General features: G+C 41.4%; 1 protein-coding gene across 4 annotated transcripts in view; it reads right to left on the reverse strand.

The window, feature by feature from the left end:
* The window catches only part of LOC134610981 (catechol O-methyltransferase-like), a 73,265-nt gene that overhangs the window by 12,645 nt on the left and 34,012 nt on the right, over window positions 1-26,608 (reverse strand). For all 4 annotated transcript variants that reach the window (XM_063454438.1, XM_063454439.1, XM_063454436.1 and 1 more), the window contains exons 2-3: window positions 9,809-10,090; window positions 8,405-8,598 (exon numbers count right to left, since the gene is read on the reverse strand). In XM_063454438.1, coding sequence (XP_063310508.1) covers window positions 8,405-8,598; window positions 9,809-10,079 — 465 coding nt within the window. In that variant the 5' untranslated portion in view covers window positions 10,080-10,090. The remainder of the gene's footprint in view (window positions 1-8,404; window positions 8,599-9,808; window positions 10,091-26,608) is intronic.

The following is a 26,608-nucleotide window of genomic DNA, read 5'->3' on the forward strand; positions in this document are numbered from 1 at the left end:
TCATGAATTACATGAACCTCGCCAACATAGCCGGGCTCTGACTAAACTGGCCTTGTCCACCAGCACTCAACACGCTTGCTACAGGGTTTTCCACTTATACAATACATTTCATGTCGGACCATCACTTAGCTGGTTTGAGGTTTCACCACGTATGGCCTTCACCTCTTTTTGCCACCTTAAGTTATAAATTCTCGCACAACACAGTTAAACTTTATCTCACGGGCATTCAACACTATATGTATTTCTCCTTCCCAAACAACAAGGGTTCCTATCCTCCTACCCCATCCATACCTTACTTAGAGACATAGCCAAGTGGACGTTCCCGCTAAAACTAAATACTGGCCATAGACATACAATGTTCAAACCATGTCAGAACCACTCGACCATGCACCTTCCGAGCCACGCACCAATGTAGTTATCAAAACTGCTAGCTATCTAGCTTTTAACGGCTTTCTCAGGCCAAAAAAAATAACTCACTATCAGCGGCCAACATCTATAAACTGTTGACCTCTTATCTTCTAAAACACACAGACTACTATGTCCGGTCCCTTCCTAAAGAAACAGATTTAAACACCACAATATCAATAAAAAGTAGTGCAAATTACTTCGCTTCAATTAATGTGTAGCCTCCCGAGATCGTTATCCACAACAAACGACCTTTACAAAGTACAAAAAACCACAAACAGAATCGGGATACGGCTGTATAATCTATAGAGAGAACATATAAAAACACAATAGTGTAATCCAGTATGCACAATGGATCTTGCGCTGCTAATAAATGCACTCACGAGATAGCGTAGAAATAAGCGCTCACAAGGTGCCTCCCCTGATGGTATGGGGGGCTAGTAATCCCCTTGTCATCGAGATAGTCAATGGTACACGGGACTCCAAGTACATGATGGTCAAAATCTAATTATATTTGTTTAAAAGGTGAAAAACACCATAAATATAAAAAATAAGAATGCAGCAATAGCCCCAACGCGTTTCGTTCCAATAGGAACTTCTTCGGGGACCACAATAGTAATAAAATCAAATACAATATAACAGATTGTAAAATAACACATCCTACTCCCCCCTTAATACAATCCCTTTAAATAGGGCTAGTCCCTATGTCCAATTGGTCAATACTGTGGGTGTTTTCAGTCATCAGGATCTCCATTGGTACGAGGGCAACTCCTCTCAGCTGATAGCACTTTCAGCGTTTTTCTTCAATCAAATTGGGCGCATGCAGGGAAACCGGAACCGGAAGTATGTACATTCTCTTACTTCCGCGTTTCGGATGCGTTCCAGATGCGTTCCACTTGCGTGTCACATCCATAATGGCAAAAAAACGGAAGTGCATAGAATCCTTTTGAATGGCTATTAATTAGCAGAATAACAGAGTGACATTGTGCTTATCTATATGAAGAAAAAACATTAATATCCCAAATGGAGGACTGTGATATCGTATATAATACTTAAAGAAAACAATAATAATAAATCACAGTCATTTAAATCTTATATAAACACCCTGTCAATATATGAAAAAAATAAAATATTTTTAATATAAAATCCCACAAGTGGTGTATTTATAATGAATCAATCAACTCCAGATTAAGGCATGTAACCTGACATGTCCCATAACCTAAATGAATTATTAAAACTCACACATTATTGCATATACATCATATCAATGTGTGGATCAATGACCCACACAACTGTGTAATCTAAATTTTTTTTTTAATTCTTTATTTTTCAGTGCGAAGTATGGTCGTTACAGCATTCGGTAAGAGGAACTTAGACAATTTGCGTTTGAGCAGGGTCACAGTACTTTCTCGCACTATTTTTTTTTTTTTAACATGTTTGTGTAAGCCTTGATCGCTATTGTGTCATCACTCTGTTCTGAGGTGTTTGTGTGTGGGTGGTGTATTAGCTGATCTATGGGTGAGAGTCGGTGTGCTGTGGTTGTTCGTAGAGGGTCCTATGGTTTGTTCGTGCAGCTTATGGGCTTGTGGTGTAGCGTGTTTTGTAGCCTCTTCGGTACAAGGCGTAAGTTGTGTGAGTCCCGTGGGGGTGTTGGGTATATAAAGTACGCCTAATGTAGTGGCTCCTGACCATGGGAGCTGCGGGGGGGTGGTGAGTGTGGGAGAAGTTTGGCGGTTGCCACATGTGTGAATGTGGTGGGGTGCTGCTATTCCCCGTTATGGGGGGTAGAGCGCTGGTGATGTCCCCAACCTTAGGTGTGGTTGCCTATGTATCTGCAGTGCCCTATTATTGGTGTGAATAAACAGTTGCACGGCCCTTGGTATAGGGTGTGTGTGTGGGGGTGGGTAACTGGGAGAACAATGGGATATACATAATGTCCTGAGACAGTCTCAAGGTGAACTTAGAGACCGGCTGGTGTGGCTGGCTGGTCTTCAGCCGGGCTGTCGTCTTATGTTGGGTCCTCACTGGTGCTTGTTCCTGGTTCTGCCGTCCTCTCATTCCTCATTCTCGGGATGAAGGGTGTTGCATGCACCGGGTTCCAGGTCGACGTTGAGGTGCAGGCTCTTTGTCTTATAGTGTCCGGTAGCTGTGCCAGTCCCAGGGCCGTTAGGAATGATGCAGTGTCTTCCATAGAGGTGAGCGTGTGTACGCCATCGTTCCTGGATACCGTCAGGGATCCGTTTGCTCCCCATCTATAGCTTATTTTAGCTGATTGAAGCTGGCTGGTCACCGGTTGGAACGTTTTTCGCCACAGGAGGGTAGTTTTACTGAGATCTTGGTAAAACGACAGGGAGGCTTCCTCAAATTGCAGGGGAGTTTTGCCCTTGAGAGATGACATTATGAGTATTTTATCTTGTGTTGTAGAGCACCTTAGTATCACATCTCTTGGTGCCGTTGTCGGTGTCCCCCTGGGCCCTGGTAGGCGGTAGATTCCTTCAAGAATCATTTTTTTGGCTACCGCAGGGGACAAGAGGGAAGTCAGCAACCGTCTGGCATAGTGAGGGAGCTCATCTGCTGTAACTGCAGTTGGGACACCCCTTATCTTAACATTGGTGCGGCGGTGACGATCTTCCATTGCTGTGATATGTGAGGTGACAGCCCTTTGGTGAGACCATATTTGTTGGACCGAGGTCTGGAGTTCATGTATCTGTGTCTGGACTTCTGCTATGTCCCTCTCCGAGGCCTGTACCCGGTCTGTGATGGCCTTCATGCTATTTTTAATTGGAGCTAGTTCGGCAGCTAGTATTTTGTGAAAGTCCATCAGTAGTACCTTTAGATCTTGCCTGGTCGTTGGTGAGGTGTCTGTGGGAGCTTCTGACGGCTGCAGGTGAGTGTCCATCGGCCCCTCTGCTCCTGCTTGTTCGTGAGAGTTAGTGTGGGCTTCAGGCCTTGTATCAGCGGCCTGCCGCGGGTGTGGATTGGAGCTGCATGGGCCTCTGGAACATCGTTCCGATGTCTCTGTGCTCCACCACTGCCGTCTTTTGCGAGCGGCGACCCATCGCTGGCGTGTGGGGTGAGGCCTCCGGTGGTGCCTGGGGAGAGTAGTCGTTCGCCTGTTGCCGGAGGAGTGCTTCCAGGCTTGGCAGGGACAACGTGGGGTAGGCCCCGGTTTTATGTTTTCGTCCGGGTTGGGCCTTTGGCTGAAAAAAAGGCATCTATCGCCTTGTGGGATATTGGGGAACGTGACTGGCGGGTTTTGGGTTCCGTCTGGGTGTTCGTTTTGGGTTTATTTAGGGTTTTTTCTCTGTCGCTTGGAGGAGCTTGCATGTGTGGCGTCCGTTCAGGCTGGTCCTGTGTAATCTAAATTAACTAATTTAAAGTGACTCATACGTCAATTGTGAAATGAAAAGTAATTATTTATAGAAATGTTCCCTAAAAAAGATAAGTATTTCTTCTTTCAATATTTACAATTTAATTAGCACACACATCTATATGAAAAAAAACTGATTTTTCTTTTTATATACATATAGATATTTATACAGGGTAATAAAGGGATTCATGACAAAAGATGTCAGATTATAATTTTACTCCCTATCCCTATTAGATGTTTAACCATTGAACTGAACAAATGAAAAATAAAACAAAAAAATAAAACACCGGCCGAAAGAAATAAGAATGTACAATAAAATCCACTACTGTGAAGCCACACATATATATACAAGTGAAACCCTACAACAAGATGGTAGCAGGTGGGACTCCCTAAAGAAAAAAAGAATCATACAAAACCAAATAAATAAATAAATAAATGGGTAGACAAATAAATAAAATAAAAATAGATGAAATAATATACTTATAATAAAAATAAATACATAAAAAAAATGAAAATATTGAATAAGAATAAAATAAAATGAATAATAAATAATGAAAGAAAAATAAAATTTAACAAGAAAAACCCCTCCTATCTAAAGAAAAATACCACAGGAACTCAATCCAGGAAGCACACCAGATCAGACCCCTAGTTTCAAGGGTTTGAAGTCTGTGTATCCAGAAGGTCTCCCTCTGGGATAGCTTTTTTTTTTTTTATTCTTTATTTTGGTTGTGCACAGGATGAACAAACAGCCGGCGTGCGCCACAACAGCGACATCCGGTAGAATAGGTGAACATTGGTATTACATGTCATGGCATTTGATATACAGGCAAATTTTTTATAATATTTATATGATCTCTAGAACAGTAGTTTAGGTTCACGTTTGGTTTTGAATACGTTAGCATAATGCACATGTCATGGAGAAATAGGTAGAGTAGAGACATAGGAGGAGAGCATGGCTTATGCATGAGAATGTACATATAAGATTATTCTGATATGCTCCTGCCAGGCTGATTGACGTGGTGGTGTTATATCTCGCTTGTCTGCCTATGCTGTAGCACATTTCTATGGTTGTATAGGCTTAATCAGTGTAGACTATGGTTGCTAAAAATGGGTCAGTTGGCAAATTAATATCATAGAGGCATCTAAAACAACTTACATGGGCAAAAGGCCTAAACAAACATAAAAACATTAGGTATGCCCTGGGGCTGGGATAGCTTTTTAACCCTATCACCCCCACGCCAAAAGGGAAGAACTTGTTCGATGCCCATACATTTAAACCCCGTAAAAGAGAAATGGGGACAATTACTACAATGGGCCAAAACCGAGTGGGTGACAAGTCTCTTACGGATGTTATTCAAATGTTCAAGAAATCTAACCTTCAAGATACGTTTAGTGCGACCCACATATTGTTTGCCACACGAGTCAGATGGGCGAGCCAGTGCATATAACCTACTATCTTACAAGCAATTCTGGGTGCCCGGTTAAGGTACTGGTTACGTTCTTGGGCATGCCACCATATGCACCACTGAACCATTACTGTCACTGCACGATACTGTCCTTACCACAGGTAAGTTCATGCATTATGTCCACCTACTCATTCACCGTGCTCGAACTAACCCCTAGCGACTACTCAGGGCAGTCCTTTTGGATAGGAGCAGCCTCCACGGCCTATAGCCAAGACATCCCCGCACACGTTAAGACACGGGGCCGCTGGGAATCATAGGCTTATGCGACTTACATACCACAGCCGATTCAGGAATTGGGAAGCTTTCATTAAAATGTCTACCTGATGGTTAACAAATGCACTATGATCCTGTATAATGTTTTGCATTAATATGTCTTTTTGCCCACTTTTTACCGGCCTACAGCATACGTCGGTTTCGGCACATCTCAACCGACTATTCCTAAAGCTACATCTCTACAACCCATCTTATTCTATATCATATGAGAATGCCCTGAACACAAATTGGAAGGCATGGCCTGAAGTTGTGGGAGGGGCTATAGACCTATAAAAGGGACTCCCCCCTTTCCTTACTTACCTTTGTTGGTCAGACGAATAGCCCCACCCTCCACTCCCATTGTTCATATTTCCTCTATGTAAGCCCACTTTTTACCGGCCTACAGCATACGTCGGTTTCGGCACACCTCAACCGACTATTCCTAAAGCTACATCTCTACAACCCATCTTATTCTATATCATATGAGAATGCCCAGAACACAAATATTGTTTGCAGTATTGTATAGATAATTGTGGTTTCTTCTGATTTATGGGCTATTTGCCCACAACCAAGATGAATGTTATTGTTTACATTACATATGTATTGCACAAAACAGGAAGTGACACTTTGGAGATTATGCAGGACATGTGTAATGCCTTAACTATGGTATCCTCTTACTTCCTGGTTCCACGGAGCCTAGCCACACCCCTGTATGACACGGTCTGCCTATTTAATCTGACTGCACCAGCTGATCAAGGCTGGATTATTGAACTACGTTCCTTACTCACAACCCAGCTACAACTTCATGGTGAAAGCCTCTGCTACCAGACCGGACTGAAAGACTCTGCAAAGTTCCCTTCACCTCTCCTCATCCACGACTAAAGATTAAACACTCTTCATACGCCTCTGAGGAGATCTCGGGAACCAGTGTTCTATGTGCCGGAAGCTAAGTAAAACCAATGTGATAAGAGTTGCATCTAAAAGCTGTTATTACCTGTCTCCAAAAGTCCTACGGTAAAAACAATCCCGTTACAGCTAACTTCAACTCATACTTCATATCAGTTATCTGCATCTGTCTTGCTTCAGTTAAAGTATGGAACAGCTATTGTAATTACTTATCACCTAAACCGTTTACTCTACTAAGAGACTCTTTATTGATTCAGTGTCTGCAATTTACTACCGTTTACTCCTTAAAGCTACAGTGCCTGTAACTGTGGACTTCAGTTATCATTTACTCCTTAAAGCTACAGTGCCTGTAACTGTGGACTTCAGTTATCATTTACTCCTTAAAGCTACAGTGCCTGTAACTGTGGACTTCAGTTATCATTTACTACTTAAAGCTACAGTGCCTGTAATTGTGGACTTCAGTTATCGTTTACTACTTAAAGCTACCTGTAAATTGGAATTAAAGTCTTTACCTTTTACTTTCGTTAATAAATATTCAACTATACGAAATCTGCAGTTGTGTTCCTTCATAACAAATGTTTAAACGTGACAACATGGAACATACTGCGAGTGACTAAATATGACGCGTCATGTCTCCCTGGAAATGACACACGTGTGCCTGATCGGTGAATTTTTAAAAGGGGTCTTTAGGACGTTTACCAATCCGCACTGAGGAAGGCTCCTTGAGGAGTCGAAACATGTCTAGTCCCTTTTGTGACATGTTCATAGTACTTTTAGCAGTGTTGATTTTACACTTTTAAAAAAAATGTTGGTGCTTGTCTTCCACTGCTTAAAGGATCACTATAGTGTCAGCAAAACAAACTCGCTTATATCATCCTCAGGCTCAGGCTCCCCCCCCCCCCCCCCACCCTCAGGGTCCTCCCCCTCCCTTGGCGCTGAAGGGGTTAAATCCCCTTCAGCCACTTACCTTTATCTAGCGCCGGGCTCCCTCGGCGCTGGTGACCTCTCCTCCCCTGCCAACTTCATTGAGATGAAGTGGTCTGGGTGACTATAGTGTCAATAAAAATTATTTTTACCCTGATGTATCCTGTGTTCCTGACCTGGTTGGAAATCGTAGCTTGAATAGGCACCTTGGAGTCTACACTGTAGAGCCTGATTATTATGCATTGTTTGCATTTTATTTTGTTTTATTATTATATACAGAAAACACTATGTCTGCTTGTTCCTATTTCTTTGTAGATCTGTGATATATTTTCATCCTGTTCCTGTACATAAGTATATATTTTATGTGCTCACTAAAGGGTGTAATACTATGATTTATTGTGTATATGTTGATATGTTGATTAAAGTTGATAGAGGAGACACCTTTTATTACACCCACATATGGGACACATTCATTAAAAGAAGCGCCAGCACACCTTATTCTCTATTTTTCTTTTATTGCTTGAGACGTGCCTGTCAGAGTTTCTGATTGGTTTGAAATTTTCCCACGTGATGTAATAACTGACATAGCATAGGCAAGCCTATATAAAGGCTTGCCCCACTCTTAGCAATCAGTTGGCATTGAGCCCACCTTGAGTGAAGAGGGATTCATTATATTGTGATGCATTTTATATTTCGGCCATTTTTTTGTTTTTTGTGTGGAGTCAGTTGTGTTGGACAAGTAATCAGCCCACCCTATTCACCTGGGTGGGCTGATTACGTGCTGGACATAGTACTATTTGGGAGAGGTGGACAATAACATGGATAAAGTTTCACAAACGGGCTTATTACAAAGATGGCATCCAATCACAGTACCACGCTAACATTCACCGAGCGCTTTAGAACAACCCATTTTATTCACAAATGTTTGTAAATGCAGACTGCACGGTTAGTTTGATTTTATACACCTGTGGCAATGAGTCTGATTTAAACGTCTGAATTCAATAATTAGCAGGTGTGTCCCGTTTCTTTATAGTGTAAGTATAAATGACCCAAAAGTTCATATCTTAAATCATGTACGTACCTTGTCCTTAAGCTCAGCAAATTCAATCATCTGCTTAGCTATTGCAGCAAAGGTTGGATTAATTTCCAAAGTATAGAAACGGGCACCAGGCTTTAACAACCGACCTATCCGGACAGCTGAATACCCACAGTACGTGCCTAGCTCCAGCAGGACAGATGGATTAGTCTCCTTCACTATTTTATCAAGGATCAAGCCTGAAATGAAATCATTTTAAACACTAAGTTAATTGTGTTTAGCGTGATATCTAGGCAAAAACTGGTTTTGTACACACTATGACAAATAACCACATCACATTACTTTTATGAAATATAGTTGGCAAGTCAGTCTCAAGTATTAAGTGACAAGTGTTTTGAACTTGTGTCCCACTCCCAATATTCCCCCCCCCCCCAAACTTGTACCACTTTCCATATCTCCTCGTATTGCCACCCTTGTGTCTATGTCCCCTTTCCCTTCCTGAAGTCAGTATGTTAGCCTGTAAGAACACACAGGGCGGCAATCCTGAATCAATTTAAAGGAACACTATAGTCAGGAATACAAACATGTATTTCTTTCTGAAACTATGGTGCTGGCATGCAGGATTAGCTCCTTGGCCCCCCTATCTTGCTGCAGTTGGCCTTGTCTCAAACTTCTGATGATCTCAGCAAATCCAATGTTTTCCCATAGGAAAGCAGTGGGAGGCTATTTCACATGCGCAGCGGAAAACACTGTGAAGCACCAATCAGCATTTCCTCATATGGGGAACTTTCAGCCCCTCCATGGAGAGCGTGGAGACGCTGAACATAGGTGCTGCACACTGTGCAGTACTTTACAAGGAAGCACCTCTAGTGGCCGTCTGAGTGATTGCACCTAAAGGTATTAATAGGCAGCACTGCTGCTTCTCTAACAAAGTAGTGTTTACAGTGCACAGCCTGAAAGACAGGCTATAGACGCCAGAACCAGCACATAAGGTTTCTGGTGTCTATAAGCACATTAAGGTTCTGGTGTCTATAGTGTCCCTTTAAGGTCACTTTCCCCTTACTATATATGTTCTATATATATATATATATAATATTTCTGTTCTGAGGATGGCTGAAAGTTGACTATAATGTAACTAAAGATGTGAACAGGTTTATGGAGACTGTTAGTACTAACATTACAGTCCTTTATATTTATATGCACACAGGCCACAAACATACGCATATATGTGCATGAAAAGTTAGACAAAATGCTTTTTTTCCCATTGTTTTTATACTCAATTGTAAATTATGTTTTTGTCAATTGCACACATTGTGTGCCTACATTCTTTTTTTTATTCTGCCCATTTAAGATGTTTTTTTGTTTTTTTTATGTATGAATCAGTTAACGTAGGCTCTCTTTTCATAAATGTTCTGTTAACTTCAACATATCACTGGATTGAGTTTTTACCCTTTTGATCTCCAACGTTCATGGCCCATTCCCTCTGGTTGCAATATTTGTCAATATTATCAACAACGCTCTGAGGGTCCCCGCGTACGGCATTCTTCTGCACAAACTCCAAAATCCGCTGTTCCTTTGACTGACACAGTAATACATTTTTGATTGCTTGCCATATCTCATGCATGTAAATCTTTGTCATGCCACGGTTTCTTTTATAGGCGATGTACAACGTTGCTGTGAGAAAGGCAATTATGCCAAATAGAATTGTGCAGGAATCCATTATCTACAATACTGTGAAGAAAAAGAAAGATATAGACATGTGATATAACATTTTTATACTAATCAATCTGTCTAAATGGACAAATATTTACCAGTAGCATTCATAAAAATATGTGAAACTCCATTAACCCATTTACTCTACATTGATTTAGTTTTAAACTGTGGCTCCACTAACCCTCTCTTCCACTCCGGCACTGGTCTTCACTCGGTGGAGAAATATATTTGAGTTGAAGCCTTGTATATCGGTAAATTACATCACACCAGGTCCTGTCGTTTGCATGGATCAATTTGCACAGTACTGGTGAATTTCTTTTTTTTTTTCAGGGTTATTTACTAATTCCAGAATTGTCATAAATTCGCCAGGAAACGTATTATTGGTTGATCTATTTTAAAATAGATCAACTGAAAACATTGATTGAAGGCAGCTTTGTTTCCATTTCAGGTTTTTTTTCCTATAGTTAAAATTCCATATTTTTATTAAAATTCATTATTGAATAACACTGTAAGTGTAATTTTATTCTAATCACTGTACACTTTAAGCATGTTTAATTGGGGCCAACACCACTGCCTAATTTCATTCAAAATTCATGGCTGCATAAACAAAGTGATTTAACTCCTAAATGACAGATAATTGAGCAGTGAGACTGCCGAGGCATGATCAATACACCAAACTGCTTCATTAACCCCTTAAGGACTGAGCCAAGTGTACACGTTGTGAACAAAACGTAAACAAAAACTTGAATTTGCGCTGTATGTCTGTTCAGGCGTAATTCACCTCTTTCATATTAAGTGCACCTACACTTATTATATATCATTTTATTCAGGGGAAACAGGGCTTTCATTTAACATCAAATATTTAGCTATGAAACATAATTTAATAAATAATAAAATATAAAAAATGGGAGAAATTAAGAATTTTAAAACTTATTTTAGTTCTACGTGACATTTTAACTGTGAATGTTATAATACTGTTTGCTTTTCACATATTTGTATTCACCGAAATCTCATGTTTAAAACAGTACCCCCTATGTACAGGTTTTATGGTGTTTTGGGAAGTTACAGGGTCAAATATAGCATGTTAAATTTTTCAGTTCTTTCACATTGAAATGCTCCATATTGGTTACGTTGCCTTTGAGACCGTATGGTAGCCGTATGGATTCAAAATTTGTGTTCAGTGAAGTCTTCAGAGTAAAACAGTACCCCCCATGTACAGGGTTTATGGTGTCTTGGAAAGTTACAGGGTTAAATATAGTGCTAGCGGGGGGCAGAGCCAAGCAGGCAAGCTGAGCAGACATGCGGAGTCCCAGCTCCCGATCCAAAACGACTGTTTTGGGGGAAAAAAAAAACTTGGCGTGTCTGTCTCCTGGTTAGCTATTAACAAGCAGGGGAACACCCAGGCGACCAACCTGCTACCAAACGTTAGCGGATCGACAACCGGGTGCCACGATCAAGCTACTGAGGCCTAATGGGGCTCGAGGCGGGAGGGGACGGCCGCTCTTCCTACCCTCCCCCCCTGGACCGGTGGGGGTCATCCCGGTCCGCAACAAGCGCCTGGAGCAGTCAGCCGAGCTCCAGTCCTGTATGCAGAGCAACAACCCCGGAAATCTTCTCCCTCGTGGCGACCACAAAATGGCAGCTGCCTGCTCACCTGAAACACCGGGCCTGCAGCCAAGTCCAGGGCATCATTCTTCCACCACCGCCGACTCCCAGCATCGGCTGGAACAAATATTCAGGTGCTTCTGGGACAGGCTGCAGAGGCGGCTGCAGATGGAGCAGACAGCATGTCAAGAGCTCCCGGCAAAAGAAGTGCTTGACGCGGAGCGAAGGGGCCACCCTCGGGCACAGCGCCATATTACTCAGCTCCTGCTAAACCAAAGGGCCCTCTCAGGCTGAAGGCCACGAGGGTTCAAACCCAGAGGCATTACCCACACAAACGGAGGTGCAAGCGCCACAAGCGGCGACAGACCACCAGACCCTCCGGAACCTCCACAAGAGGACGAAACCCAGACTTTTGCAGCAACCGGACTTGTGGCACAGAAATGCCGGTCATCATAAAAGCCTGGGGCAGGAGGGACCCCCCTTACACCGCACTTACACCGCGGCAGTACCCAGAGACACAGAGACGGGCTCCATCGGCATACCACCAAAGGGAATCGGTTGACAGGGACAAATGCCAATCAGTGTCCCTGGAGCCCTAATTACAGCACCCAAGGGTACTCTAAACGGAACGCAGAATATCCCATCCAGGACTGACACACAAGGGACAAAAGCTCTGTACTCCATAGGACTGGAAAGTATATACTTCACCTACTGACACCTAGCCTACCTACACATAAGATAATCTGTCTATAAATAACAACTTTACAGTCAGTTTAGCAGCCAAGTTTATCTTGTTTAGCCACACATCAGACTAGGTGATTCTCATGTCACTTAAAGCATATAGTCTATACTATCAAGCATGTTTTTATTTCAAATGCAAATCTCATACTCTGTATTTAAATACTCATTAACAATGCATACCACTGAGGCTGATATATATGTATAGCCTATTAGCAACGAACATAAGTACTCGCTACAACCTTGTTTAAAATATGTTTTAATATGTGATTAAGCATCTATAGGACCTTAGCTTCTGTCTTCACTGCAAAAATAAGCTTTCTGTTTTGTTTCTCATAAATGTGCCTAGCACAAATGCCGATTTATACAACTAAGCAGCAATACCCTTAAATATAAAAATGTGCTGAAGCAGCGAAATGAAGCCAGCGATAACTCATGAAGATCAATACCTTATGTAATCTGTTTCATTGTGTTTTATGCATGTTCTTGCACTCGTTATTGTGACGGTGCAGGATGACTTGTTAACTTATGCACAATAAAAATAAAGAATTAAAAAAATATATATACTGCTAGCAAATTAAATTCCCTGGACTTTTGACCTGGGTTGTCAGGCAGGTCCCGTAAATATTAATTAATATAATGGCCTAATTATGTAAGATTATATAATATAATTTTTGTAATTATTTTTATTTATATATATATATATACACCCTGTTCCAAATTATTATGCAAATTATATTCTTCTCATTTACCTAAATAATTGATGTAAATAACAGCATAATTCTCATGTTATCAACTATTAAGAGTACAATTCAAATTTTATTGAACAAACCTCCTAATGATGAATGTATTTTTTTTTTAAACATAAAAAACTTACAATGCACTGTTCCAAATTATTACGCACAGTAAGTTTCAAAACACTTTATAGGTTGTAAAGAACTGAAAATTGTCGTTTGTTGTGTTTGCAGCATATTTACTGAAATCAAAAGCTATTTCAATCAAACTTATAACAACATTTTTTTTTTTTTTTTTTTTTTTTTTTTATTCTTTATTTTAGGCGTGCAGTGTTAAGTACAAACTTTTGCTATGACTTATAACAGGAGTTACAATAGTAATGACAATGTGTTAACATATAAGTTCAAGATGGGCTGCACTTTTTTTTTTTAAAGAAAAAGGAAAAACAAGCTTATTCACAGTGAGACAATACATGTGCTGTGAGGTAATAAGGACATGTAGTAACTGTAGTTACGCTTAATTATAGTTAGGTTTAGTTACTGTATAGTTTAGTCTATCGATGACACAAGTAAGGCACATATACATACAGGTAAGTAAGTTTAGCCAGTTAAGTCGGTAGAGCGGCAACAGTAACTGTGGGTCAACTTAGTAGGTAGGTTTGGTCAGTTATGTCAGTACTGCTTCTGCAGCGTTTAAAGTGGTTTCACATTGTATACAGACTAGGTCGGTTCCGTCTTATAAGCAACTTTAACTTCAATAGTAGAACTATCGTATAAACAAGTTTGGTCTGATATGTCATTAGAGCATCATTAAAGCATTACTATTACTCAAAGACTGTACGGTGCATTGTGGTAATGGTTTTTATCTGTCAGACTATTTAATCCACCAGTAGCTACAATTACATGAATATGCGGAATAATAGACTGGAAACAGGATGGGCATCATCCCTGCAATTAAACCTTTAGGTTCTATTCTGTGATGAGTACTGGCATCATTTACCTTTTAACGTAGACCTGCATTGCTAGATTTGGCTATGTAACAGTATAGACTAAACATCATAAGTCATGAACCTTGTACATCAGCACACGTTGAGAGAGCAAATATGTGAACTTGCTGTTTAAGATGAAAAGGCTTAAGTTGAGATCCACTGGGTGAGCAGTCTGTATTGATACATGTGTCCTTGTTAGACCTAGAGGGGAGGTAGAGGTATGGCTGCATGTTGCTTCTAAAAGTGTTCGTTCTTAGCTGGCATGTGTCGAGCTGTGATAGAGCCAGATCTGTGTCTAGATGTGGATTCCTCTGGTCTTGTGTAGATTGTGCAGACGATGTCGTTTGGAGGTTACTGTCCCTGGCAGGTTTACAGAGCCTTTCGACATGGTGCCAGATGATGGGGAGCTCCTCTTAGTTGCCTTTTGGTCGTGGCAGGTCTGGTCTGTTTTCCCCCTCCTTGTTAGGAAGCCAGCCGATATTGGCACTCGACTGGTTATGACATGCATCAGTGGGCTCATGATGCCGCTCCGGTTCCTCTCACCGTCCGGGGGGGGGCATGCGTTGCAGGCAGACCGTCTGGAGGCCCCACTCCCTCCTCGGTTGGGTTCAGTGGTGGTCTTGTTGCTGTGTTCTCTGCACAGTCGGTGCGGCTCCAAATCGCCAGAGTGGTGAGAAGGAGGTGCTGAGGAGCCGCCATCTTTCCCTGTGAGCCTTGGGTGTTCGGCGCCCCTCAGTCTGCCTGGATCTTTCCCAGTGTGGACCGGGATATCCCCCCCGGCCCAGAGGGGGGAGAACGGGACCGGCAAGCTGTCATCAAGCTCGTGGCAGCGTGGGGTGGGGGCTGGCAGGGCAGCGGCCGTCCACCCTGCCTCCCTCAGTGTAGGCCGTGGTCTCCAAAGCCTCTTGCTTCCCTTGGGGGGGGTCCGAAACTCCCGATCTCGGAGTGCGCTACCCTCCCCACCGCTGAGTGAGTGTTCCAGTCTTTGTGCGAGAGCAATGGGTTGCCCGTTTTGGCTTAAGGACCCGGTTCCTCCGGAGCCCCTCCACCATGCGACCGGTCAGCATGGCGGTCCGGCCCCGCCCCTTATAACAACATTTTAACTTTTTAAACATTTTAACAGGTCACGTTACATTTTAGCATTCATTGAACTTGTGAGTTTTTGGACAGTTTCTGTTTGAATTTGTTTGCAATATGTCAGAATAGCCTCCCAGAGCTGCTGTTTGGATGTAAACTGCCTCCCACCCTCATGGATCTTTTGCTTGAGGATGCTCCAAATGTTCTCAATAGGATTGAGGTCAGGGGAGGATGGAGGCCACAACATGACTTTCTCTCCTTTTATCCCCATAGCAGCCACTGATGCAAAGGTATTCTTTGCAGCATGAGATGGTGCATTGTCATGCATGAAGATGATTTTATTACGGAAAACATAGTTCTTCCTTCTGTACCAGGGAAGAAAGTGGTCAGTCAGAAACGCCACATACTTTGCAGAGGTCATCTTTACACCTTCGGGGACCCTAAAGGGGCCGACCAGCTCTCTTCCCATGATTCCGGCCCAAAACATGATTCCACCACCGCCTTGCTGACGTCGCAGCCTTGTTGGAACAGGGTGGCCGTCCACCAACCATCCACTACTCCATCCATCTGGACCATCCAGGGTTGCACGGCACTCATCAGTGAACAGGACTGTTTGAAAATGAGTCTTCATGTATTTTTCTGCCCAATGCAGCCGTTTCTGCTTGTGAGCATTGGTTAGTGGTGGCCGAATAGAAGGTTTATGCACAGTTGCAAGACTCTGAAGGACTCTACACCTTGATGTCCATGGCACCAGCAGCTTCAAATATCTGTTTGCTGCTATGTAATGGTATTTTAGCAGCTGCTCTCTTGATCCGATGCATGGATCTGGCAGAAATCTTCCTCAATGTGCCTTTATCTGCATGAACCCGTCTCTGCTCTGAATCAGCCACAAATCTCTTAATAGTGCGATGATCACGCTTAAGTTTTCGTGAAATATCGAATGTTTTCATACCTCGTCCAAGGCATTGAACTATTTCACTCTTTTCGGCAGCAGAGAGATCCTTTTTCTTCCTCATATTGCATGAAAATGGCGCTCTGCTTAATAATGTGGAACACCCTCCTTTAGTATTTTTTTCCTTAAATTGGGCTCACCTGGCAATGTAATTATCACAGGTGTCCGAGATTGTTTTCAGTGATCAAAAGAGCCCTGAGACACAATGCCATCCATGAGTTAACCCCTTAAGACCGCAGCCAAATGTGCAAGTTGTGATCCAAAAAAAAGTAAACAAAACCTGGCATTTGCGCTATATGTCTGTCCAACCGTAATTCACCTCTTTCATATTAAATGCACCCACACTTATTATATATCATTTTATTCAGGGGAAACAGGGCTTTCATTTAACATCAAATATTTAGCTATGGAACATAACTTAATATGAATACAATATAAAAAAATTAGAGAAAATAAGATTTTTTTTACATTTTCTTAGTTCTATGTGACATTCTAACTGTGAATGTCATAATACTGTTTGCTTTTACTGCAATAAAATACACATATTTGTATTCAGCGATGTCTCACGTGTAAAATAGTACCCCCTATGTACAGGTTTCATGGTGTTTTGGGAAGTTACAGGGTCAAATAAAGCATGTTACACTTTTCAGTTTTTTCACATTGAAATTTGCCAGTTTGGTTACGTTGCCTTTGAGACTGTATGGTAGCCCAGGAATGAGAATTACCCCCATGATGGCATACCATTTGCAAAAGTAGACAACCCAAGGTATTGCAAATGGGGTATGTCCAGTCTTTTTAGTAGCCACTTGGTCACAAACATTAGCCAAAGTTAACGTTAATATTTGTTTGTGTGTGAAAAATGCAAAAAACTAATTTGAAAGCCAATTTTGGCCAGTGTTTGTGACTAAGTGGCTACTAAAAAAGACTGAACATACCCCATTTGCAATACCTTGGGTTGTCTACTTTTGCAAATGGTATGCCATTATGGAGGTAATTCTTATTTCTGGGCTACTATACGGTCTCAAAGCCAACGTAACCAATCTGGCGAATTTCATTGTGAAAAAACTAAAACGCAAGCCTTATGTTTGACTCTGTAACTTTTGAAAACACCCTAAAACCTGTACATGAGGGGTACTGTTATACTCAGGTGACTTTGCTGAACACAAATATTTGTGTTTCAAAACAGTAAAAAGTATTAGAGCAAAAATATCGTCAGTGTAAGTGCCGTTTGTGTGCGAAAAATGCAATAAATTTCACTTTCCCTGACGATATCATTGTTGTAATACATTTTACGGTTTTGAAACACAAATATTTGTGTTCAGCAATGTCTCCCGAGTAAAACAGTACCCCCCATGTACAGGTTTTATAGTGTCTTGGAAAGTTATAGGGTTAAATATAGTGCTAGCAAATTAAATTCCCTATACTTTCGGCCTGGGTTGTTAGGCAGGTCCCGCTAATTGTAATTAATTAGGATACCTAATTATGTAAAATTATTACATAAATATATATGTAAAAATTTTATATATACACGTGTGTGGATATATATATATGTATATATATATATATGTATATAATTTTTTACAATTATTTTTATTTATATATAGGTATACATATAGTGATGTATACGTATATACTTAGGTATATACATATATATATTATTTCGTTCTACGTGTATTTTGATATCAATATATATATATTAATATCAAAATACAGTTAGAACGAAATTACACACATATATATATTTTTAATTATTATTATTTTTTTTTTTTTAACGTATTTATATATTTTTTATTATAAAATATATATATATAATTATAATTATGTATATATTTAATCAATATCCTTCTACGTGTATTTTGATCTTAATATATATATAATTATATATATATAAATATTAAAATACACTTAGTGTATGTGTAAATGTGTGTGTCTATATATATATATATATATATATATATATACTTAGATCATATATATAATATATATATAAATGATCTAAGTATATTTGATGTGTAACTGTAATTTATTTTATTTTTAACTTTAAGGGGTTAAGAGGGGAGCAGAGGGGCAGAGACAGTGTCAGCCAGTGATTTTACATCACTGGCTGACACACAGGATCAGTGATCACAGTGACAGGCTGTCACTGTGATCACCTCCTGCAGATCATGGTAATTGGCCACAGGGGGAGTGCCTGGGTGGCCAGGCATGCCCCCCACCGTGATCTGCAGGGGGATCCTGCCTGTAGTTACATGTGTCAGCCAATAGGCTGACACATAGTAACCTCTGATCGCAGTGACAGGCTGTCACTGCGATCATACTCTGCAGATCGCAGTCACTGACCGCAGGGGGACTGCCTGGGGGGCCAGGCATGTCCCCCGACCGCGATCTGCAGATTGAAAATGCCGCGGCTCCATGTGTCAGCCGATTTTAAAATCGGCTGACACATGGTAAATACCGATCGCAGTGACAGCCTGTCACTGCGATCGGAAGCTGCAGACCGCGGTCCCCAGGCACAGGGGGGCTGCCTGGGGGGCCAGGCATGCCCCCCGACCGCGATCTGCAGCGGCCATGTAAATAAAAGGGAATCATGACATGTCACACACATGTGTCCTTAAGGGGTTAAAGGGACACTATAGTCACCAGAACAACTACAGCTTATTGTAGTTGTTCTGGTGGGTGTAGTCAGTCCCTGCAGGCATTTTAATATAAACACTTCCTTTTTAGAGAAAATGCAGTGTTTACATTGGTGCCTTGTAACACCTCTAGTGGCAGTCACTCAGCCACTAGAGGTGCTTCTTGGGTTAATGCTGCACAGGGAGGCACTGAACACTCCCCTTAGAGATACATTGATTCAATAGCCTCATAGGAAAGCACTGGATTGACTGAGATTATCAAATATGATCTCAGCCAAGAAGGTGTAGCAGGATGTGGCCCAGCCACACCGAGACCTGCACTGTGCTAAAAAGTAAACTACCTTTTTAAAGGGAGGTCAGGGGGCCAGAACCTAAACTGTGTTTTTAAGACTATAGTGTCAGGAATACAGGCTTGTATTCCTGACACTATAGTGTTCCTTTATGAGGACACGCTGGATAATATGGTTTAGGGATGTCTCTAGAACACAAACATACCTCATCCTTTACATTAGATGATTTTCAAATATAGAGTTGGGACTAGGATTGGGGTTAGGTTTCCTTTAATCCTGTAGCAGCACATACATGAAACATGTGAAAAGTCCACAAATTTGGTTCTGATGAAATTATTCTGCAAGATTTAGTATTAGAGGAACATCCCAAGCACCAGAACCACTACAGCCTGTTGTGATGGCTATGATGCCTAGAGTACCCTAGTGCTCTCCCAGAATAAGTAGTGGTGGATGCCCAGTGGACACCAAGTAAGTTTTCTACTTACACTGGAGGGGCACCAAGGCTGCAGTTATTAAGGTGCTTGGAGTGTTCCTTTAAGAAAATGTGTAATTCATTTTATATTGTTTTGTTGATTCTGTGTTCATGATTATGTAACTGTACTATATACATAAAAAAAAACTAAAAACAGTGTGAGCTCCCCTTAACCTATGTAAACAGTGGTGCCATCTATGCCAATGTTGAGAGAATAGAGGGGGCAAGGATAGGACATTCACTGTTATCCTCGCCTCTCATTGCATGCACCTTGGAACAAACAGAGTCTAATCCTCAGTTAGGATGGGGTCTGGAGAGATATGTAAAGGGTAAGGAGGGACTCTAAAGATACATATAAAGGGTAATAGGTGGTCTGGAGAAACATATAAAGAGTGAAGAGGGGTCTTGGGAGACATATTAGGGGTATGAGTGTGATTGGAGTAACATAAGACCAGATAAAAATGATTTGAGAGACTGACAATGGGGTGGCATGTAAAGGGTAGGGAGGGAGGCTGAAGACACAGATACAGGGTGGGGGCTAAAGAGACACATAAATGGTAGGGAGCAGAGTTAAAACACAAGCAAGGGGTAGGGAGGATGGATGGAGAGACACAAGGGACAGGAGCAGTGTTGGAGATACAAATAAAGAGTTAGGTGTATTATTGGTACTTGATGGGCTTTTATTTGGATTTTATTTGCTGTGCATTTGTTCAATACATTCTTTATTAGTATCCTGCATCCTTGATTCTATTTGAAAGAAAGGAATAAGGAATTTTGCCCGTCTTCTTATCCAGAGACCACCTTTACCTGTGTATTCTACACTTTTAGTCTGAGCCAGCTTATTTTAAGTGGCTCAGAAACATGTGAGTGAGACTGATCATCCACTGTTAATACAATCTTATTCAAACTATATTACCCTATGCATGTTTTCCTGTCTTTTTTATATTTCAGGATTATGATTTGTTTGAAATATATATATATATATATATATATATATATATATATATGTGGCGAAACCAGCTTCGCCACTGTGAACTGGAGAGGCCTGGTTGCTAGCCTCCTGCCCAGCGATTATGGCCCTGGGAGATTGGACCCTTTAAGAACAGTGTTCGCCCATTTAATGACTATGGGAGAAGGATTGGCACTTACTAGAGGGCACTTTGGATGCAGCCGAAGTGCCGAAGGTGTCGAAGTGACCGGCATCGGACAAAGGACCACGTGGCGGCGGCCATTTTAACTCGAACACCGCCGACCCGTACCATCGACTGCACTTCGACACTTCGACTAAAGTCGGAGTACCGAACACACTTCGAACGGGACTTAGTCGTTTTTATACCAGGAAGGGACCGACCGCACAGCCCAACTCCATGGAACTATTTTGGGCAAGAAAAGGTGCTTGCGGTCGGTCATAAAAGGACTTCCGTGTAACTTTTTATTTACTGAAGGGATTGGTATGATTTTTGAGAGTGTTTATGTTTAAAGTATGCTGAGTCTGAATATGTGGTTTTTATGTGGATGTGATATATGGTTTCAAAGTTATGAAAGTTGTGTAAAAGTATATTTTAAACTGTATGCATAATGGGATTATGTGTCACACTAAGGGGAGGGGATGTGTGGGAGGTAACATCTATGTCATTGGTTCTTTTATGCCTCCCCCTGGGTGTGGCCTGTATGTGTGAGTTGGAAATAAAAGCCAGGCTGGATGAGCCAGTCCAGAGTTCCTGTTTAACCCTCAAAGTGAAGTGTCGTCTCATTATTGGGGGAATGATTTATTGCATGCTGTTCCAGTTGACTGCTAGGAGAGTAAGCCTATTCGTATGGTTCCTATTCAACGGTCTATAGCATTCATATGCTGCATCGGTTCGGTGATTGTGGTGTCTGCCAGAGTGCTTGGAGTCCTCAGGAAGCGCTAGGAGCATCCATTAACGGAGGTACCAAGTCAGGGTGCCAGGTGATCCGTTACAATATATATATATATATATAACCATATATTAAGTTTCCTCTCACCATTTTTATTCTCTGTTTGTATTACACTTTGTATGTGTGGTGGAGTGACCCATGTGGGTGATAGTAGCACCTTTTTTATATTGTGTTTTTTACAAATTCTTATTTATTATTATTATAACATACTTTCTACCAGACTGCCACTAGAGGAAGTCTTAACTGTGCAATGTAATTGTAAGAAAATAATTTTCAGTGGTGAAGACCCTCGTATACAATACAGAAATCAAGTCCATGAATCCCCTCTTTGTTCACAAATGTGAACACCAGTGACAGAAAAATATCTGAGTACATTGCTGCACTTCCAAAATTACCTGGCTTACCCGGTGATCTGGGGCCAGGAAAAAACAAACAACTTGGAAACCTGAGCATGATGGGGAGGGGGGGGGGGGGGGGAAACGAATTATTTGGAAACCTGGACGGGAGCCACGACCGTGTAAGCCCCACTTCTCCAAGTTGAGCAGCTGTCACAATTTAACTTGGGAGGGTCAAATATTGTCCTTCAGTGTCTAGGGTTTTGGCTTTAACTTTTTCCATAATAGCTCAGAAAATGCTTTTTAATACAGTAATGTAGAGGTATAGCATATGCAGTAGTATCCCAACAGCTATGATGCCTACTAGTATTTTCTTTTCATAGTTACCCAACCAGCCTCTTAGCCCAAACAGTCCTTCATCTTGCTATATGTTGTCAATCACTTTTCTTAGGTCATTTATGTGTTTGTGAACATCACTTCAAAATCTTCACAACCATGATCATGTTTGAGCAATAGGAAATCTGTAGCTGGCTTATTCTGCAATATTGCTCGTTTGTTACCTTGCACATCTAAGAGCAATTCTTCAATAGCTTGAGATGTAGTTCAGCATCTGTTTTATCTGTTATGTGTGTACAGTAATGGTCACTCCCTTTCGTAGCCCTCCTTATGCTGCTAACTGGTAATCTAATGGCATTCTGTTCTAAAGAACAACTTGATCTGTTCCTGTTTATCAAGCTGCTGGTATAGTAGGCAACAAATGCCCAGATGAAGACCGCAAAACAAATATTTATCCTTTGTATGTCTCCAAGACTTTCTTCTTGTGTTAGTGCTAAACAACTCTGCTCCATGTGCTGATAAATTGGGAGATAGGGACTATGCTTTGAGGACTTCATATGAGAATACCACAGCATGTCCTGATCTCATCTTCCCATCCATCAGATGACTTGATTAGTTCACATAGAATTCACTCAAGGACTGTCAACCTCAATGATTTTTCACAGTCTCTTGCTTTTTATTATGCACACACAGGCCAAGTTATAAGCCCATGCTTTCTGTAGGACAGCTTTCAACATTTTTAACCTTTTCCTCTCTATCCTGTCCGTTATTTCTAAAGTTCCTATCTCTTTTTTTTTTTTTTTTTAACATAGGTCTTTTAAATAACTTGCAGTTCCCTCTTTGTCAAAATAATTTTACAGACAGCATTCATCCTTTCTGGAAATAATTTGTAAAACTCATTGAAATGAAATATAGTCCCTTTTTTCTTGATAAGTTTCTATCTACGCACTTGCATAGATTTTTATTTATTTTTTAGTAGTGAAAAAACATTATTCAACATATTCTTGTCCGATAGGAACAGTAATCCAAAAATCAACCATATACTGTACCAGCACAGTGGCAATGGTGGTGAGTACATAGTGCGAAGTCCTTGCTACAAGCTACTTGTCGTTACCCACAAAATGATTTTAATTTAGAAATACCGGGGCCCCTTCTTAAGTATGTCTCACTCTGACCTTACTTACAGAGTGTGCTGGAAGTGGGTAGTGTGTGTGGTGTGCCCTGTCTGTGTGTAATATGTGGGAGTTTGTTGCCTTTGTGTAATGTGGAGGGTATAGGCTGTTTGTAATGTGTATGTGTGTAAGGGTGCTCTGTTTTCCCTAGCCCCACATGTTAAATGCATGGGGCTATGATCCCTCGAGGTCCAAGGTGGTTTCTCACACAGTGAGGGAGTTTAAGCATGCGTGGGATAGGCATAAGGCTATCCTATACTTAAGATAAGGCAGGGCCGGATTGGGAAGAACGGCTGGCGCTCGGATAGTGCCGGCCCTGCAAAGACCGGCAGGGGAGATCCTGTGATCTCCCTGCCGGCCTCGGCCCATGGCCAACGCGGCCCACCGGGCATTTGCCCGGTGTGCCCGATGACCAGTCCAGGCCTGAGATAAGACCAGGGACTTATTCAATTATTTAGAAAATTGGGCAGATTACATGGGCCAAATGGTTCCTAGCTGCCGTCACATTCTATGTTTCTTTGTTTCAATGTTAATGTATATGATGTTTTCTCATTAAGGGGAGATCATAAGCATTATAATTACTAGCATGCAGGTTGTAGAGAATGTTACTACAAAATTTAGTATGCATATTAGTAAAAGGAAAAATACAAAATACATGCTAATTAGTTAAACCTCAACTCCTCATCTTGTACATATATAGTAGACATGTGCACAGCCAAAACATGTATTTTGGTTTGTTTCATTCCTATTAGTGAATTTATCAAAATGGAACAAAACAGAATTTAACAGAATTTCAGAAATGAAGCAAAGTACAAATGCCATTACTCTAAAGGATACCAATTTTGGGAGTTGTGTATCAAATAGCTCCCTAATTTGGTATCCTTAAAATAGTAATGCCACATGGGGATACCAAATTAGGAAGCTGCTTGAAAGATCAAAGTTTATAAAATGACTATTTTTTCCCCTTAATTTGATCTTTTCCCTTAGTTTGATCGCCCCTTAATGACGTATGTGGAATTGCCATAATTAAGGGTACCAAATTAGCGACTTATCTACTAAGCAACTGAGGCAGCAAAATTAAGAAAAGGGCTTTTGCTTTCTTAAATTTCACCGTTCAATTGTTTAGCATTGTTTAGTTCCTAATTTGGTACCTAATTTGGTATCCTTAAAATGCAATCTCACATAAGGGTACCATTAGAGAACTATCTACTAAACAACTGCCTGAAAGATCAAAATGTAAAGAAAAATTATTTTCTTAATTTTGATCTATTAGCTGTTTAGGAGAGGGCTCTCTCCTGTGTATGTCACATACATTCTACATGCATACTATGTATATCACATACATTCTATACACATGCAGCACATACATTAGTAGTGGCATGCAAAGGGAGGAGATACTGAATGTTTGGATGCATTTTATGCAGCCATGACCCAGGAAGGATCTCTAACAGCCATCTGAGGAGTGGACAGTGAAGTTATCACTAGGTTGTAATGTAACCACTGCATTTTCTCTGAAAAGACAGTGTTTACAGCAAAAAGCCTGAAGGTAATGATTCTACTCACCAGAACAAATTCAATAAGCTTTAGTTGTTCTGGTGACTATGGTGTCCCTTTAAGTCATCTGAAATAATTACCCCTAAATCCCTTCCTCAGATGTTGAGGTTAGGACTATATATATATATATATAAAATATTGTGTACTCTGCCCTTGGGTTTTTACGTCCAAAATGCATTATCTTGCACTTATCCCCTTTAAATGTCAGTTGCCACAACTCTGACCATTTTTCTAGTTTACCTAAATTATTTGTCACTTGGCTTATCCCTCCTGGAAGACCAACCCTGTTACATATCTTAGTATCATCAGCAAAAAGACACACCTTACCATCAAGACCTTCTGCAATATCACTAATAAAAATTATTAAAGAGAAGGGGTCCAAGTACAGATCCCTGAGGTACCCCACTGGTGACAACCCCAAGCCATGGGCGTAGGAACCCAAAAAAATCTGGCGGGGATAGCATTTTTACTCGCCGGGTATATTCTTATTCCGTAAACTAGGAGTTGTTTATCCCATTGTACAGCGCTACGGAATTTGCAGTCGCTATATATATGATTAAATAATAACATTAAAGGGTCACTACAAGGAAGGGGTTTTACTTACCCGTATACAGCGCCGGGATCCTCCTGATTAGAACCACCCCTACCCTTCCCATGAATATTAGAACCACCCCTACCCCTTCCACGCATATTAACCCCCTACCCCTTCCATGCATATTAGTACCCTCTAACCCCTTCCATGCATATTAGAACCCCCTAACCCCTTCCATTCATATTAGTACTCCCCTAACCCCTTCCAATAATTTTTCTACCTCCCCCCTCCTCCCATCCATATTAGTAGCCCCCCCTAAACCCTTCCAATTATTTTTCTACCTACCCCTCTCCCCCTATCCTTATTAGTAGCCCCCCTAACCCTTTCCAATTATTTTTCTGCCATGTTAACTAACGCCAGTGCTGGAGTGCCGCCGTGTTTACATTAAAAAGTCTGCAGGGACAGGCTATAGACACCAGAACCACTACATTAAGCTGCAGTGCTTCTGGGGACTATAGTGTTTCTTTAATGTGAGGTAAATTAGAGATTAGTGCGACGAATAATATGCTAGATTGCCTACTTACAACCAGATGAGGATGATGATGGGCTCTAGCTGCAGTCTGGCTCCACTGGTCTGGTGTAGAACAGGCTCTCTGGAGGCTGTTTGTAACTGTGGTCACAAAAATCAATGTTCTGGGAGAACGGGAATCAGCTCCATTTTTGGGGGCCCTTTACACAGCTCAAGGTCTGGGTCCCAGGGTCCACCTTCACGTTCCACCAATGAGTTTGTTCACAGGGGGTGGAGTGTGTAGGGGATGTCCTGATATGTGTGTAAGGAATGCATTGTGTGAATCTGTGTTTGTATGTGTAAGGGCTGCAAGGTGTGATTCTGTGTATGTACGGGATGCAGTGTGTGCGTCTGTAAGGGGTGCATTGAGTGTGTGTACGGGGTGCATTGTGTGTTTCTGTGTGTGTAAGGATTGCATGATTGTGTGTGTGTGCACGGGGTGCATTGAGTGTGTGTAAGGATGAATTGTGTGTTTCTGTGTGTGTAAGGGTGGCATGATTGTGTGATTGTGTGTGTGTGTGATGGATGTCAATCTCTCTCCCTCGTCACTCTCTTTCTTCCCCTCCCTCCCTCCCTTGTCACTCTCTTTCTCCCCCTCCCTTGTCACTCTTTCTCCCCCTCCCTTGTCA

Source organism: Pelobates fuscus, chromosome 5 (assembly GCF_036172605.1).
Source record: "Pelobates fuscus isolate aPelFus1 chromosome 5, aPelFus1.pri, whole genome shotgun sequence".
Taxonomy (NCBI): Eukaryota; Metazoa; Chordata; class Amphibia; order Anura; family Pelobatidae; genus Pelobates; species Pelobates fuscus.